Source organism: Myzus persicae, unplaced genomic scaffold (assembly GCF_001856785.1).
Source record: "Myzus persicae strain clone G006 unplaced genomic scaffold, MPER_G0061.0, whole genome shotgun sequence".
Classification (NCBI taxonomy): Eukaryota; Metazoa; Arthropoda; class Insecta; order Hemiptera; family Aphididae; genus Myzus; species Myzus persicae.
The window spans coordinates 1,046,197-1,062,209 of NW_019102203.1; the positions used below are offsets into that span (position 1 = coordinate 1,046,197).

The 16,013-nt window shown below is 30.2% G+C and overlaps 2 protein-coding genes across 3 annotated transcripts in view; one reads left to right on the plus strand and one right to left on the minus strand.

Annotated features, from left to right (window-relative positions):
* LOC111031545 (TWiK family of potassium channels protein 18-like) overlaps positions 1 to 16,013 on the minus strand; it is a 106,845-nt gene that overhangs the window by 51,781 nt on the left and 39,051 nt on the right. The gene's annotated exons all lie outside the window — the stretch shown is intronic.
* Positions 678 to 16,013, plus strand: part of LOC111031556 — a 36,128-nt gene continuing 20,792 nt past the window's right edge. Inside the window, 13 exon segments of the mRNA XM_022311559.1 lie at positions 678 to 683; positions 786 to 864; positions 937 to 1,029; positions 1,693 to 1,868; positions 2,076 to 2,265; positions 2,336 to 2,432; positions 2,497 to 2,629; positions 3,615 to 3,864; positions 6,684 to 6,886; positions 8,469 to 8,594; positions 11,444 to 11,542; positions 11,654 to 11,754; positions 14,650 to 14,850. Coding sequence (XP_022167251.1) covers positions 678 to 683; positions 786 to 864; positions 937 to 1,029; positions 1,693 to 1,868; positions 2,076 to 2,265; positions 2,336 to 2,432; positions 2,497 to 2,629; positions 3,615 to 3,864; positions 6,684 to 6,886; positions 8,469 to 8,594; positions 11,444 to 11,542; positions 11,654 to 11,754; positions 14,650 to 14,850 — 1,754 coding nt within the window.

Below are 16,013 nucleotides of genomic sequence, written 5' to 3' on the forward strand. Positions count from 1 at the left end.
GATTTTAAATAAAAGTAAACAAATTTGAGTTCATTAGTTTGATAATTTAGTTGACACAATTACATCAAGTTATATCCTATAAACTAGCAAATACTACCCTGAAGCCTGGACCACTAACGCTAGAGTACAATAATAAGAAACAGTAGGAAACATTTTTAGCAAAATGTTTAGTTATTATTTGCACGTATCTATGACTGTGACCCAGATGGTAATTACATTAATTCTCACATAATTTCATAAATCACTCAACTTATTTTTAACTGAGTTAAATTCATATATTTTATCTCCGCATTAACATTCAAATTTTTTAGAACTAAATATATTATCTGTTAACTTTTAACTCATAGGTTATAACTTGAAGCTGTTGAATTAACTTAACTACCTAACTCAAGTTAATATTTTCATTAACTTACATTTGAATTTTACTACTGTAACATTATAAATGACTACAACACATTTTGCATGTTTCATTGTACAACGAACAGGTAGTGTTCAACAACTCTAATAATTGGCTAATCTAATAAAAACCCATCACGTGGCGTAACCCTGGTAGTGTGATATTTTTATTTTTTTTTTTTGACAGTTTTTTTACACAAAATAATTTTTTTTGTACCTATTTACGCCAATAAATTGGTTTTTACTTCTCTCAGTTGTTTTCCAACTGATGCCCATTAAACATGAAGGTAAACATAAACAGTGTTCGATTTTTGGCCGTAGAAAGTTTATTTGAAACTTTCTATTATTATCATTATTATTATTATTATTATTATTACTATTTATTTTAGAAAAAAATCAATTCAAAAGCATCTGATAAACGTCAACAAGACATGGATCAAAGTTTGGTGTTGGATACGATTTCAAATGGTGACTTTTTTTTACATTTAAAAGATTTTAACGAATGACTGACTCAATGACTGTTATTTTGATTATATTCAGATGTCAAAGAGAGTGCTGCGAATTCATTGAGAGGCGTACCAGAACTGAAAGCGTACGTAACAACTTTGAATACACACAAACAACAAATGTCAGGTGAAAATATTATATTATATCGTAAAAGGTTGATGGAAATATTGTAAAATATAATATATGTTTATCATTAAAATAGTTATGGTTGAAAAAATTATTAAAACATTAAACTCTTCGCAAGAAGAAAAATGGACGGACGTACATATCTGGAAAAAAACATCAGGTAGGTTTCGTAAATTGACAAACAATTATATAATTTATTATAAGCCCGCGCATTGAGTACAATACTAAAACATAATAAATAGAACGTTGACATGAAATATGAGCATATATAATTTGAATCTGTGTTCATTGTAAGAATCAATTATAAAATTATAAAAATTTTAAAATATATTACTGAACACCCGTACCAATTAATTTTAAAATTAACATTTTCTCGTTATATGAGAATAACAGTTAAAGTAAAATTTTTGTTAATCAAATATTAATCTTGCTTACGTTCTTAGTTTTCTGATATTTTGATTTAAACCAATTTAACATTTGTAAAGGTTATGTTAAACTAGTTAAAGTAAGGTTATGTTGTTAAGTTATTTACAAGTAAAAATTCGAATATTTAATCTCTTTTTATTTTTTGAAACAATGTTATACCTCGGCAGGTTGTCTCGGCCACCTATTCCTAGCCCCGACATTTTCTTTTTCATGTTCTCAGTCAGTGTTTATAATGAGTTAATATTTCCGTTTTCAAAATTATTAAAGGGAAACCATCAAAATTAGAGTATGGAGTTCCACTTATCGTCGAACCTCTAACAATTCACGACGTCGGTCATGTTGTAAATGACGCATTTAGAGATTATTTGTGTCGTGAACTTCCCGGGAATAAGAAAAAACTATTTAACTCACTGGTAAGTAAATACGTGAAATAAAACATGCATACATAACATACTGGACATAGTGTATAAATGTATATTAGATACATAATATTACTGACAGAAATGTATTGTGATAAAATACTAAGGGAATTGAATTAATAACCATAGTACGAATAAAAAAAACTACTCACAAAAAAGTTATAATTGGCTGAACAGTTAAACGGCATGAATGCATTGTAGGAACTCAAAGAGCATTTGTCGTTGATTGAAGACATCCGGTGTGCGGAAAAAGACGTGATGGAAGTGCAAGAGCGTCTTTTAAGGGTTAGTGACAAAGGTGATTGGATCGAACTGAAGCCATGGAACGTTGAAAGTTACTCTCTTCTGTGTCCACGGATGTTCGTCTTCGACGAGAACGAACAAAAGGGAGGTGTGTACTTAAGTTTTTTTATTTTTGTAATGCCTTTTATTACAGGGTTAGCATGTGAATTTTAAATTAGGTGCTTCGAATGCCGATATTGTTGTTAAGAAAAAAGATTACGGTATACACCATGAAATGAGGCGGCTCAGGCTGGGTCTAAACAAAGAACGACGCATGTTAGTGAACTAAAGAGACATTTGTAGGTATTATCCAAATATTGGCAGTACATTTATTGTTTAGGTTGAACATACAACATTGTCAGCCCAAAACAGTAAGAAAATTACCTATTTTAAATAAAACCGTGAAGAGCGACTTGTTCGTAAATACCAATATTGTGAAGTTTAATCGTTTCATACTTGGTGGCATTTACAAGGTAAGAGCATCAATACAATTTTGTACTAAACCATTCTTAGGTAAAATAGAAATCGTACATTTGTATAGCGAAAGTATAACATAAAAACAAAAACAAAGTTAATTACAAAATGTACAAAGAAAAATCACTGTAATATGGCAGTAGTTACAATTATTAACAAGGTGTAAAGAAGTTACTTGGATAAGTAGTTTGTGGTTATAATGTTATGAATGCGTTTGAATACGATTTTAATAGGATAACACTTTTAACCGAAAGTCATAAAATAAACAAAATGTGAATTAGCATTAAAAAAGAGGCTTATACAAACATTTTTTGTGATTCAGTTTCGAATGCATAATTTAGGAATATTTCTCAAAAGTATACAAAAGCCATTTTCGTTTGAATTATATAACATTATTTGAGTATGAATAACTTATTTAAGTTTTTGGTTAGCGGTAGAAGTTATAAAGTATCAATTTAAGGAGTAATATTAATGAAAAAACTTGACTTAAATGGTATAAATAGAAAAAAGTTGCCGGTCTGTGGAACTTTAGTTTCAGAATTACCACTTAGAAACCAACTTACATTCAAATAATAAATGCGAAATGTAGAAAGAGATCAACTTTTAGTACAGGACTTTAATAGTTTTTAACTAAATCAGCATATTATTTCACTGAAATTATAAATTCTTCTTGATTTAACTACTTAATATTTTTAAATAAATTTGAGGAATGATTTTATTTAAATATTAAAATATCATAATATCTTTTATGTAACTATACATTAATGTATAAGTACAATAATACTGTAACTAAAAAGGAATCTATATTAACATTATCATTTACTAATAATACCCAATAATATAGTAAATATTATAGTAGGTACTTGGTATTAAGTAAAAATTAAAATTAAAATTAATTCATTTGACATATTATTTTAACAACCAGCCATTAGAAACTAGTTGCTCAGATAATACCTAATACTTAATAAAGAAATGCTTTTTCAGAAAAGAGTTATCATAACAAATTCGGGAAAAAAAGTGATACCATTCAAATTATTAACAAGCAACTTATCATTATTTCACTACGATTACAAGCCTAGATGTCCACTTGCACCGGGTATGAACGCGAAACTCACTATAACATTTAAATGTACGTCGATGGAAGATAAATACGAACTGATAACACTAATGACGACGGAGAATAAAAAAATTAATATTCTCATCGGCGCTGAAAACGTGTCACCGATACTTCACTGTGAGTACCTATAATATAATATACTAAAAACCACGCATTTTCTACGACGATATTTCGTTTTTTTACTAACCTCTGTTCTCTGCTTCAGTACTCTTATTTTAATATTGCAAAATAACTTATGAATTTTAATATTATTATGCCCGAGGAAAAATAAATCACCGCTATCGCAATGCGCACACATACACACACATAAAAACAAAACGAAAATGTTTTTACTTAGCAACAAACAACGATAACTCCGAATCTGCGAGCGAGTATATATTATTGTTTTATAGCCTTAATATTATAATGTTTTGTTTAAGTGTTGTTTTTATAGTTTTTTTTGGTGAGATTAAAAAAATAGAATATTCTTGTGATGTATTTATTTAATACATTGCAATAAATGACGAAAAATAACAATTTCCGTAATTTACAGGTAAATATTGTGAATGTCCATTTTTAATTCACATAAGAAGATTCTTAGTAATAATTTAAAAAAATAAAAATTTACGATTATTGATGTAGGCATGTATTTTTATTAACTATTTATTTTCACATGTCCAAGGCACATGACATTTCGAGTTGCGAAATTTACAGAAAGAAGAACATTTCGACAAATTACTCGTATTGTAGGTATCTACTGTATTATGTAAAACATATTTATATAGGTTCATATCCAAGAGTTGTAGCCTCCGGTATTGGCTATAGCCTCCCGCACTACATTGACCATGTTTATTTTCACCAATCATTTTGTACTAAAAAAAGATTTTATAAAAACCCTAAAGCCCGCCCTCCTCACTCCATACAAAATTCATAAAATTAAAAAGTCGCTCTAAAGCCATTTTGTGAGTAAACGATAAGACACGTAAGGGCCTATATTATAATATTATACTGCAGGTAAGAATTTAAATAAGTTTTTTTGTAAGACATCCAGTGATAGTCATAAAGGTTGAGTCAATGTTAAAAGTCGTGAAGTGCTAAATAGGCGTACAAAAAATATTTTCGATATAGTCGTGGGAAAATTAAGAAATTTCCATATTTTACGTTATTTACCGTAACATATACGTTAAACGAGTTTTGGTGTAGGTACGTCGGAATTCGTAACATGTCAAACTCTATCCCAACGAAAGGGGGTTCGCGTGGCCAGCTAGACTATTCACTTGGTTGTACCTATTGGTTAATAACATCATCATCATATTATACAAACATTCGACTGTTTTTCATTTGCGTCTGAACCGTGGTTTTCTGACCGCATCGCTTTGAAACCATATCCTGCCATTTCTCCAGGCAGGCCCTTGCACGATTTACGCATATTACAGGTAGGTGCCGGTCAAACCGCTCACGCATACGACCGTTTAACCACGATTCGGGTAGCTCAGCGAGAATTTACGTTTCAAACGCATTGCAGTACGAGAGCCGAGACTAACAAACCCTTGGGGGGGGGGGGTAGTGCAGGTGATACTGTATGGAGAACGGGCGGAAGATCGCAACCGCGGGCAGAACAAACCGTTTTGGACTTGACACGGTCCCACGGTGATCGCTGAGACGAGATTGTTATAAATGGTCGTCGATATACCTATACTACACTATGCCTATACCGCATCTATTTCGAACACTATTGGACAGCGGAAACTACCTCACGCTAACCCAGCACTTAACACCCCACTCTCCACCACCAAGCGCGTTAACAACGGCAGTTTGTCAATAGTTTCGTTAGGTACACAAGCAGTAAGTATTCGGACTGGTAACTTCGGACAGCTTCCTATAATAGTTATTCATAATATATAGGTAAGACCCGAGGCGCTAAATACTGACACGGCCGCAAACAAACTGCTTATCCACGCGAACTGTTAAGTGGAAATTTTAATTAAATTAGAACGTATAATATTATATTATAATATTGCCATTTGGATTACGTCTCCCCATCCCAACCACCATGCAAAATGTATTTAATTCTAAAATTGTTGACACTACGCCTAAATAAAAGTCATTCAAATTAAAAAAGTTATCATGTAAATGCATGCTAAATATTGACCAAACATTTTCTTTTTATTTCAATGGGGTGAATAAGTGGAGGGTGACTCGTACGTGATAAATCTGTAAAAACTACAGTGAGGTAATATGCATTATAGATAATAATTATATGGTTGTACTTTATAGAAGGGTTTTAATATTTAGGTATATACAAAAGCTTTATTAGCCTAAATGACAAAATATAATACAATACAGAAAATCATAACCAATTATAATAACTATTACATTATATGTATATAATGCGGCAGCCCTATAAACAAACAAATAAAATATTCGATGTTGGTGAGCTGAAACAAAATGCATGTGTGAGCTACCCTTTATTGACCTGCGTGGGTTAAAATACAAGCCCTCCTCAAATCTCAAGGAATATATTGATGTAGGTAATTTTTATTGAAAACGGTCTGATAGTTTTTTAATCTATAAATGACAAAGAAATAAAGAACATCCATTGTTTATATATATTCAAGATAAACAGTGAATAAAACCAATTTAAGTTTTAAATACAAATTAGTGAGTTTCAGTGTGCAATGATCACACTTAAGAGGATTTGAAAACTTTTGAGGACTTAATTCCAAGCCTTTCGATTCTTATCCAAATCATTCTGATAACTGGCGTATTTTATTAGACATTTGTAATCAGCATATCAACAGTGCTTAATACATTTTTAAAATTGTGTAATACATATATTATTATTTTTGAAAAAATAATTTCTTTTGGCAAAACTATTACTATCGCATTGTATTCACAACCAAAAGGTACTATGAAAAGTGTAATTAAACTACTAGAACCACCTCGCGTGTTTCTAGATACTTTAGAATGTTACGATGACATGAAAACCACAGACTGTAAAAAATTAGCACTTCGAAAACCATCAAGTGTCTGCTTGTTCGAGTGCAACGCTTGTCTGATGGGTGCTCGTAAGACCATAATCGTCAAGATAAAAAACGTTGGACGGTCATCAAAATTTATTTTAGTCCCCGAAGACGTATGGTATACAAAACCAGTTGAAGTGAGTACACTATTTTTGTAATATTTAGCCCAACTATAAAAATAATGAAACCTTATAATTTGAAAAGTCGACTTCAACAATCATTTCAATAAACATTAGACAAATACCTAAGTATAACTATGTCCAAAGGGCAAAGAGACGATATAATATTATATACCTATAGGTATATAGAAATACATTAATTCTACATTATAAATCAAATATTTAAATCTTGGTATTGTTAAATAAATATCAGTATAAAAAAGGTGTAAGTAGGTATCCATTGTATTTGCGATGTTTGAAACATAGATACTTTTTTTTTGTAACAGTTAGTGCTGCAATACTAGCTTTAAAATATAAAACGTTGATTATACTAAAATAATAGAACAAATTGCTTTTGCTCCTTAAAACGGTTTTATATTACATTCGGTATTGGAATTGCATTATTTAGTTTAAAAATGTAAATAGTTTAGTGTTACACGATAAGCTGTAAGAGTAATTGGGTTTATAAGTGAAGAAATCCATGAAACAAGTAAAACTATTTATCAAACTACTCGTTCTATTTAAATACTGAATAATTAATGTGGTAGTAAATACGTTTGACGCATAGTCAAATATAATATACACTTAGTCGAATATCGTCTTTGCTTTTACGAAGTTCAGCCGTGATGTATACAAAATTATTCACTCGACTAAAATGGGATTTATTTATCCGCCAAATTTAAATGAGGAACATTAGAAAGTCATACTGTATAAAAAAAAATAAGCAATTTAAATCACTCAATTAACTTGAGTTTATAATGTAACGTATAGCTACATTAATTCAATTCACGGTATACAAATATAAATGAAACATTAAAATGGCTGATATGAATCGATATTATGTGAAATAAATCATACTCAAAAATTGTAATAGGAAGTTATATGATTGCGATAATAAATTAATGTACCGTCACAACATTTAATGGATTGGATTTTTAACTACATATGCATAATACGAATAAAAAGGGTGGCTAACAATAAGAGAAAGAGAGTAAGAGAGCAAACAAAAGATAAATGTAAATTATAATATCATTATTATAGATTTATTTAGATTTTAGTGAAATGAATATTTTTATTTTTATAAAATTATGTTGAATGTTAATGTCAAACTGTTTAAATGTGAAAACATGTAACTAAAATAATAAATGTATGAAAAATCATTAAGCAACAAATTATTATTCAAATATGAAATTTTCAAAAATCTGCTTGAAAGAAAACCATAGTAATAATTAAATACATTTATTTTTGTCTGATAAATATATTAGCACAATGATCATAATGAGCAATTTCTTATTTTATTATACTTACATAAAATATACATTATTATGAAGTAGATCAAGTTTAGGAAAACCAGATATTTATCCTTGGGGGCAATATTATCTTTATTATTTTGGGCTTTAATTATGTACGTATTATGATGTATTTTTGGTTTATATTCATCAGTGACAGACTGCTAACTAAATCCCAGTTCTAAAATTCTTAAATCCAGTCCTGCACTTGTATGTGTCCATAGACAATTTAAAATTAACAAAATATCTTTTACGTTATATGTATATTTTAGGACGTTGAATGGAAGAAAACAATGATTTTAGGCGCATTTACAATCACACCGTCAATATTCGAGATTGATTATGAGCAAACAATGGAACTCACTGTTGTATTTAAGCCACGTTTGTCGTCATTTTACGTATGTTTCTTTGAAGTTTAAACTATCAAAATTGGACAGTAACCTGATTAAATAATAATAAGATTAATAATATTAATAATAATAACCTGCGATAACTGCTTATTAACTTTTGAACAAATATAAACAAGAAACAAGATAAAACCTTAGGTCAATATCTAACGAAACCGCTAGGTTCTTTTATTTTGCATAACATAATAATAATTGCAGTCAGGTGGGGACAGCGCTGTGCGACATTTGATTTATATTATACATATATAATATTATTATTTAAAGTAGTGTGCTTGTCAAAGAGTCGTCAGCGCTGCACTTACAAAAAATAAATAAATAATTCAGTCCATTTCAAGGAATCAAATCTGAAAATCTGAGTGAATTTTATGCATGTATTCCTTTTTTGTCGTCCATAAGCAGTAAGCCGATTAACCTTTTTAAAATTAGTAGGAAGACAAACAAGGTATTTTCGTTAAAATAAAAATAAATGATAAAGTTTGAATTCCAGAAGACTTACAACTCTGAAATGTCCAAACGCTGTAGGCTATTATGTGTGTTTGTCTTTGAGTAGCTTGAAGTAAAAATTCTCATCGAAATGTTTTGATAAGATGTTTTTTATACCACAAAAAAGGTTACGAATTCGTGTTTAAAAATACCGATAACATTATCCAATCAATAAAATATTATATTCAAAATCATAAAATGCAAATTTACTAACATAGATTTAAAATAAAAAAACTTTGTAAACAAATTTAAAATTTAACATTAATTTATTCTCAATCTGAAACATGTATTCCTTATTTTCACTAAATAATACCGATCTTAATAATATGATGATTATATGAAAAAAATAATTATAAGAAATTATAATTATAATTATCAGAATCTTAAGTAGGAAAATATGTAAAATATGTTAATATTGAAAATATGCCACAATTCAATTTCATAATCTAACAACTTTTAAAATATAAACACTCGTTTGCTACAAATCTTGTACATTTTGTGTTGCTTAAATCGATTTTGCAGTTAATTATAGAGACCTCAAACAAGTTAAGATTTTTTCCTAATAGTAATTTGATGATAATCACTCGAATAAACACACAAATATAATTTGAAATTAACAGATCTAATGTTATACAAAAAAAAAAATGAAATCTTATCTTACATTTAGTAAAAATATCTTACATCGTATAAACACTAACAATTATTAAAGGAACGATTTTCTTTTACTGGAAGTTAAACGTTTCTATAGATAATACGGTCGTGCCTAATTAGTTTTTAGAGTCATGAATCTTAAGTTCAGTCGGTAATTCAATATAGTTGAAACATTTCACAGTGCGTTTCCCTTGAGATGAACTACAAGTATACAATTTATGTTCAAATCGTATTACACTTTACAATTATTTTTAATTTCAATATTACCAGTTTGAAATTTAGAATAATTTTTACTTTTGGTTATATGTTTTTATACTAAAAAATTTTAGTTAGACAACAGAATCATTTCATAGTCATTTGGTTTTTATTTTCAAAATTTATATTGGACATTATAGCATCAACCATAACTTCAAACTATATTATTCAAGTATTTATTTGAAATATTAGTACTTTAAAGTTCAGTAAGTTCTCGATAAATCGACAACGAAAGTCCCATAGAAATCTTCTGTTTGCCTAAATATAATAAGTTATTACCTACTCGTTTTTCAATAACTCAAATTTTGTTTGTCCCCTTAGGCTTTCTACTTATGGGATTTGAAAAGCATATTTACTTAGATGCCTTTTCCCAAAAGTTACGGTTAGAAACTTGTTATTATTATTCTTACTACTATTATTGTTATTACTATTATTATTACTATTATTTCAACTGGCCTTATACTATTATTCGTCTCTTATTTCGTTTCTATTCAGATCAATGTCGTATGTGCACGTGTCTATTTTATGGAATATATCCTCATTACATTACAAATACGCACATTGTTTCGTCAGTTTTACATGTAGAAGCTATTTACATTTGGCACATGTTCAAAAGCCATTGAGATGTTTCTATCTACTTTGACTTTGTTTACATGTCGAGTACTTACATAATAATAGTAATATTCACAAGCTTACCGCCTATTCTGTTACATAACTTTTCCAAAATGATCTCTCATCTCGAACCTCAGTCCTCGACTGTTGTTACATATGAACGATAAAAATAAAAATAAATTTCTCGGTTTTCCGGTCGAGATTAATCCCAGTATTCGTTCTATATTTGTCTTCGCATACACGCTTCACGGCAGCGACGACTCTATCTGCGTTCCCAGGTGCGCCGGAAAATCATATAGAACTTTAAGACGTCTGATTTTTCTAATATTGCGGTATGGTCCATATTAAAGTCGGATCTTTACGTACCTACTACACCAATCATTCCTTTTCAGTGTGAACCCAGCCGTTATTGACGCAAAACTCTCCACACACACACACACACATTTAAACAAAGGGGGACATACACTACACTAAATTGTAAAACGTTTACCGCTTACGTTCGCCTCGAGTTATACGGAAACGTTTTGTCGTTGTACTACGGTTCGAAGACGTAACTCGCCCACGTGAATGCGTTGCAATAAATGTATAGACATAATAGGTAACCTACATTATTCCGTATAGACTGTAATAATAAAGTTATACCGTTGTCGGGAGGGACGTCACGTTCACCGCGGCGCGGCGTGCCGATTGTCTCGGTCGAAGACGCGACGAGCACTGCCCCGCGATGAACCACTTCACCTCCCCCCCACCCCGCCTCACACACAACAATCCGCCCACTCAACAAACCGAAAATCGATAACCGACCGACGTATCCGACGTTGTGTTTTTTGGGTTCGCAGTGTACCAGATTTATAATCGTGTCTGACAATTCGTGCGCACAAGAAGTGAACGTGTTTGGCGATGGTCAGATGTTTGGCGCTCGGAGCGTACGACTCACGGTAAGAAGCCGGACGTGGCGGAGTGCAGGAAAAACAAAACCGCTACACAGTCTACCGGTGTATGTGTGTGTAAATGTGTGTACATTTTTACCTTTATATGACCTGCCGTAGGGACCGGGTTTGCTGTGCACCGAGGCGGAGGCAGGAAGTTACGTGCTCGACATGGGAAAAATTGGCCAGGTCGTCCGGTACGTGTACGCGAAAAACACAAGGTAAAGCCAAACTCGCAAACGGATAACCCCGCGTGACCGGCACGACGACGGTCGTTTAGCGATATATTTGAGTGTGTGTGTGTGTGTGTGTGTGTGTGTGTGTGTGTTCGTGTATATGTATATTATAATCATCGTAACATTTCGGTTATTATGATACAATTATTATATTATAATTCTCTGGAACCGATTACCCTGCAGCCACGAGCGGGGGCCGTTAGGATTTAGTGGATGGGTGAGGGTTGTGCGAGTGTGTATGCGGGTGTGTGTGCGTGTGACGCGAGAAAATGGATGGGACGCACGTGATAAAATTAAAACCGCGCACGGCGCGTATGTATACTGTACTGCAGTGTACACGGTATTATACCACTCGCGTGTTGGGATGAGCTGCAGGCGGACAGCAGTAAATTTTAAAGCGACCTTCAATCGGAATACGAAAACAATTCTGTATAATAATATAACAGCGGAACACTACACATACGAAAACCAAAACGTTAGATAGGCGCGTACACGCATTATAGGTATTATTGTTGCATAATATCTCACAATGGGAAATATGTTATTTATTAATATTTATTTATTTATTTTATTTTTAAATGGTTTTAATCAATCCAACGCGATCGCCGTTTTGAAAACTTGATACGTATAATCGAAGTTTTGTTTATTACGTCGGACTACTTACATATTTTATTATTACTCCTAAATGCTTAAATATTTAACGAAACATCAATTTTTTTTTTATTCATCCCGTTTAACGTTTTACGTTCAATGCCATCCAAAGTTATGGCGGTTTGACGACAATATATTTTACAACGATAACCTTAGTCCATACCCCTAACACACACGATTTAATTATATTTACGCAGTACCTACGAATAAAATTTTATCACGTGTGTAAATATGGATATTATTAGGTGTATAGTATAATTTACAAATATTATGTCAACTCTGAATCATTAATGTTTGTTGTCGCTTTGTAACCTGAATACACACAAGCTAGCATCGAAAATACTATCTTGCCTTTATAAAATATCGGCATCGATTTTGAGCCCCTTACAAAACATAGTTTTTATTATTGTTCAAGATGAGAAAAAATTAAATCTTGCGGACTCTAGATGAATTGTACAGTTCGTAGAAATCGAAACAGTGTTCTGTTTTTGACATGACGGAAAAAAATAACGGCCGTGATGTATTCTAAAGGGGAAACCGAATAGATAAAACATAAATACAATGTCAAAACAAGACGAAGTTTCCACTGTGGTTTTTACTACCGCGGTCATAATCAATTTCCATACTTAACAATTGAGGAACCAAAATGATAAAAAAGAACATTAATATCACATTTTTCACCGAGCTATAAATAATAAATAATAATACATCATAGAACACACTAAGACTATAAAAATATGCTTTTATTGATCTTTAACAATTTATCTACATTAATACTCTATCCAAATATTTGTTATATTATGCAGTAAAAGTATTAGCGTAATGCATGTCATAGTTTTTAAGGTTTTAATTTTCTGTTGCTAAATTACAACATCAAAGTTCAGAAGTTCTTCCTCATACTTGAATTATTTTAAAACGTGGTCAAAACTGAAGTACGATAATTTATACTTTATATTTCACATGCATATTAAAAACTTTAAAATTTAAGAGATGCAATAAGAAAAAAAAAAATTTTATAGTTACACTCATACACTTATTTCAATAATATTATTCCGCAGCAAGTTTTCCAATAATCGTTTATTCAAATAATGTTTCTTAGTATTACTAAAAAAGTGTGCAATGTAATTTAAACATAATTAATTTTCTTGTATTTTATTTACTGGGTGTTTAATTGTTTATTATTTAATACAATTTAATTAAAAACAACATTTACTAAAATTATCATTAATTGAATTATTACTGAAATCTAGTTATGATAAGTTTCACATAATCATGTTTAGTTTAATTATTTTAATAATGATTTTCCTGGTAATCATTTTATAATATTGTTACTAAGTTTCATGTAATGATAATCGACACATTTTGTGTTTAAACTAGATGTGTATAATGTTTTTAAATTTTATATGTTAGTAAGATAATATATATTATTTCAATTAATTAATTTAAATAGGAATATTGAAAAAATATGCATTACTTTTGTTTAAAGTCCCTCGGATACTGATAGTTAAAAACAATGAATAGAACCTACTAAACTGATGGATAGGTATTGAATAGTCAAATACGAACATTGCATTGCTATTATTAGAAAGTATCGTTACATTAAAATTAGAAGATATTTATGAAATAAAACAATATTATAAAATGCTTAGGCGCCAACGAATTCGCATTTCACTTTTTGGTAAATCGTTTAATGTTTATGAAAAATAAATTTTGTTCTACAGAATAATTTTATTAAAATAAAAATATGCATAGGAAGGATTTGCGGAAAAAGTTTCGTTTGTCACTATACGACGTCAATCATGGTAACCATTGAATTATTTCCATTTTAAATGTGATTTATGATTTTTATGAAAAATATTTAAAGAACAAGTACATTAATGAATACAGCTATTACAGTCGTTAACAATAAAACTAATAGCTTGCAAGTTTTTCTTTTTTAACGATTTCTCGCATTGGTCTATATTATGCTTTGTGCATGGGCCGGCTTTATCGTAAACATCTCGTTTTTCTTTTTAATCACGTCATTTTTCGAATGTCGTGGTTAGTATGTAAAAAAAATTTTAAAAAAAAATGAATTATGAAGTTTTACAACACTTGAATACATGCGATAACTGAAGGAAAATGTGCGATATAAAACGTATCAATTATTAGCTTGTTCGATATAAAATACCATAAATCTCTTTTTTCGTTGTTGTTCTTTTTTCTTTCCTTTTTTGTCCTCTCAAATAGTCGTATCAAATATCGGTATCGCTGGATCATTAATCATGCAATCGACAATCCAGGTTCAAAAAACGCCAAAGTAAATTTCAACATTCATCCGTCAACTGGGTTATTAGACAAGTTCTCGAAAACGATGTTTCGAGTGGAATGCGGAGTCTCAGACGAGATAGTCAATGAACAACTTACGGGAAAGTATCGTATAACCGCTACGTAAGTATTAAGTGTTTTTACATTGTTTTATATCATAAATGCACACACACAACAAAATTGTTACGAGAAACGAAATAAAGTCAATCGATATCGTTGAAAAGCATACAAATGAAAACGTGAAAAGAGCGTATTATTATAGTACCTATACACTGATTACACAATGTTGATTGTTCATTATATTATTTATGCCACCCAAAATGTTATTCAATTGTGATTTTTAAACCATCCAAAGCACTAAGTCAAACCAATATAATGTGTAATGAGTTTACTACATGATTGTCTTTAGTCAATACATTTCTATATTTTCACAAAATTATTCAAATTTATATTATTACAAGAATTAACAACGATTCAATTTCAATAGTAGATTTATCAATTAAACAAAATTAAAATATAAGTATTAAACGTTAATCGATTTTGTTTTGTCTTTTTTGTCAAGGATTTCAAAACAATATAAAATATCTGGCTAAATATTGTTCTCAGTTAAGTTACCAAAATTATTAGTATCGCAGTGAAGTCACACGTTAAATACATTTTTTAGTCATACAAAATAATTATTGTTTTTATAATATTTACTGCTATATAATTTTAGACAACATTGTGTTCAGCAAAAAATTAGATCAATGAATTTTTTTTAGTTTAACAATTAATAAATTGGACAAGGTTTACTATAATCCGTTAAATCGTTTAGTTGAAAAAACATTTTACCAATTAAAATCATTAAACGGTAATTACAATTACATTTTATTGATCAAACACATAAATGTATTAAAATAGTTTTTAAAAAATCTACATCAATACAAAGAACGTGTACACTATACGTATACCAGGCACGTATATAGGGTGAGATGGGGGTTGATTCCTCCCAGGAATGTTTTTCTGTTTAGGTGTCTGACCTATATATAATTTTGTAAAATGTTTCGGTGTTTTTATATGTATTACAATAGTATCAGTGAAATCTTCCTCGGGTGAAGCTATAAAATATTGTGGGTTACTATCGTGGCATAAACTATAAACCTCATATATAATAAGGGAGAATGCAAAAATACATAAATATTTAATACATATTATTATTAATTTTCAATATTACTTCACATTTGAACATCAATTTATTAAATATTTGTATTTTTTTTTATTTTTGGACAAAAAGTATAGGTATTGGA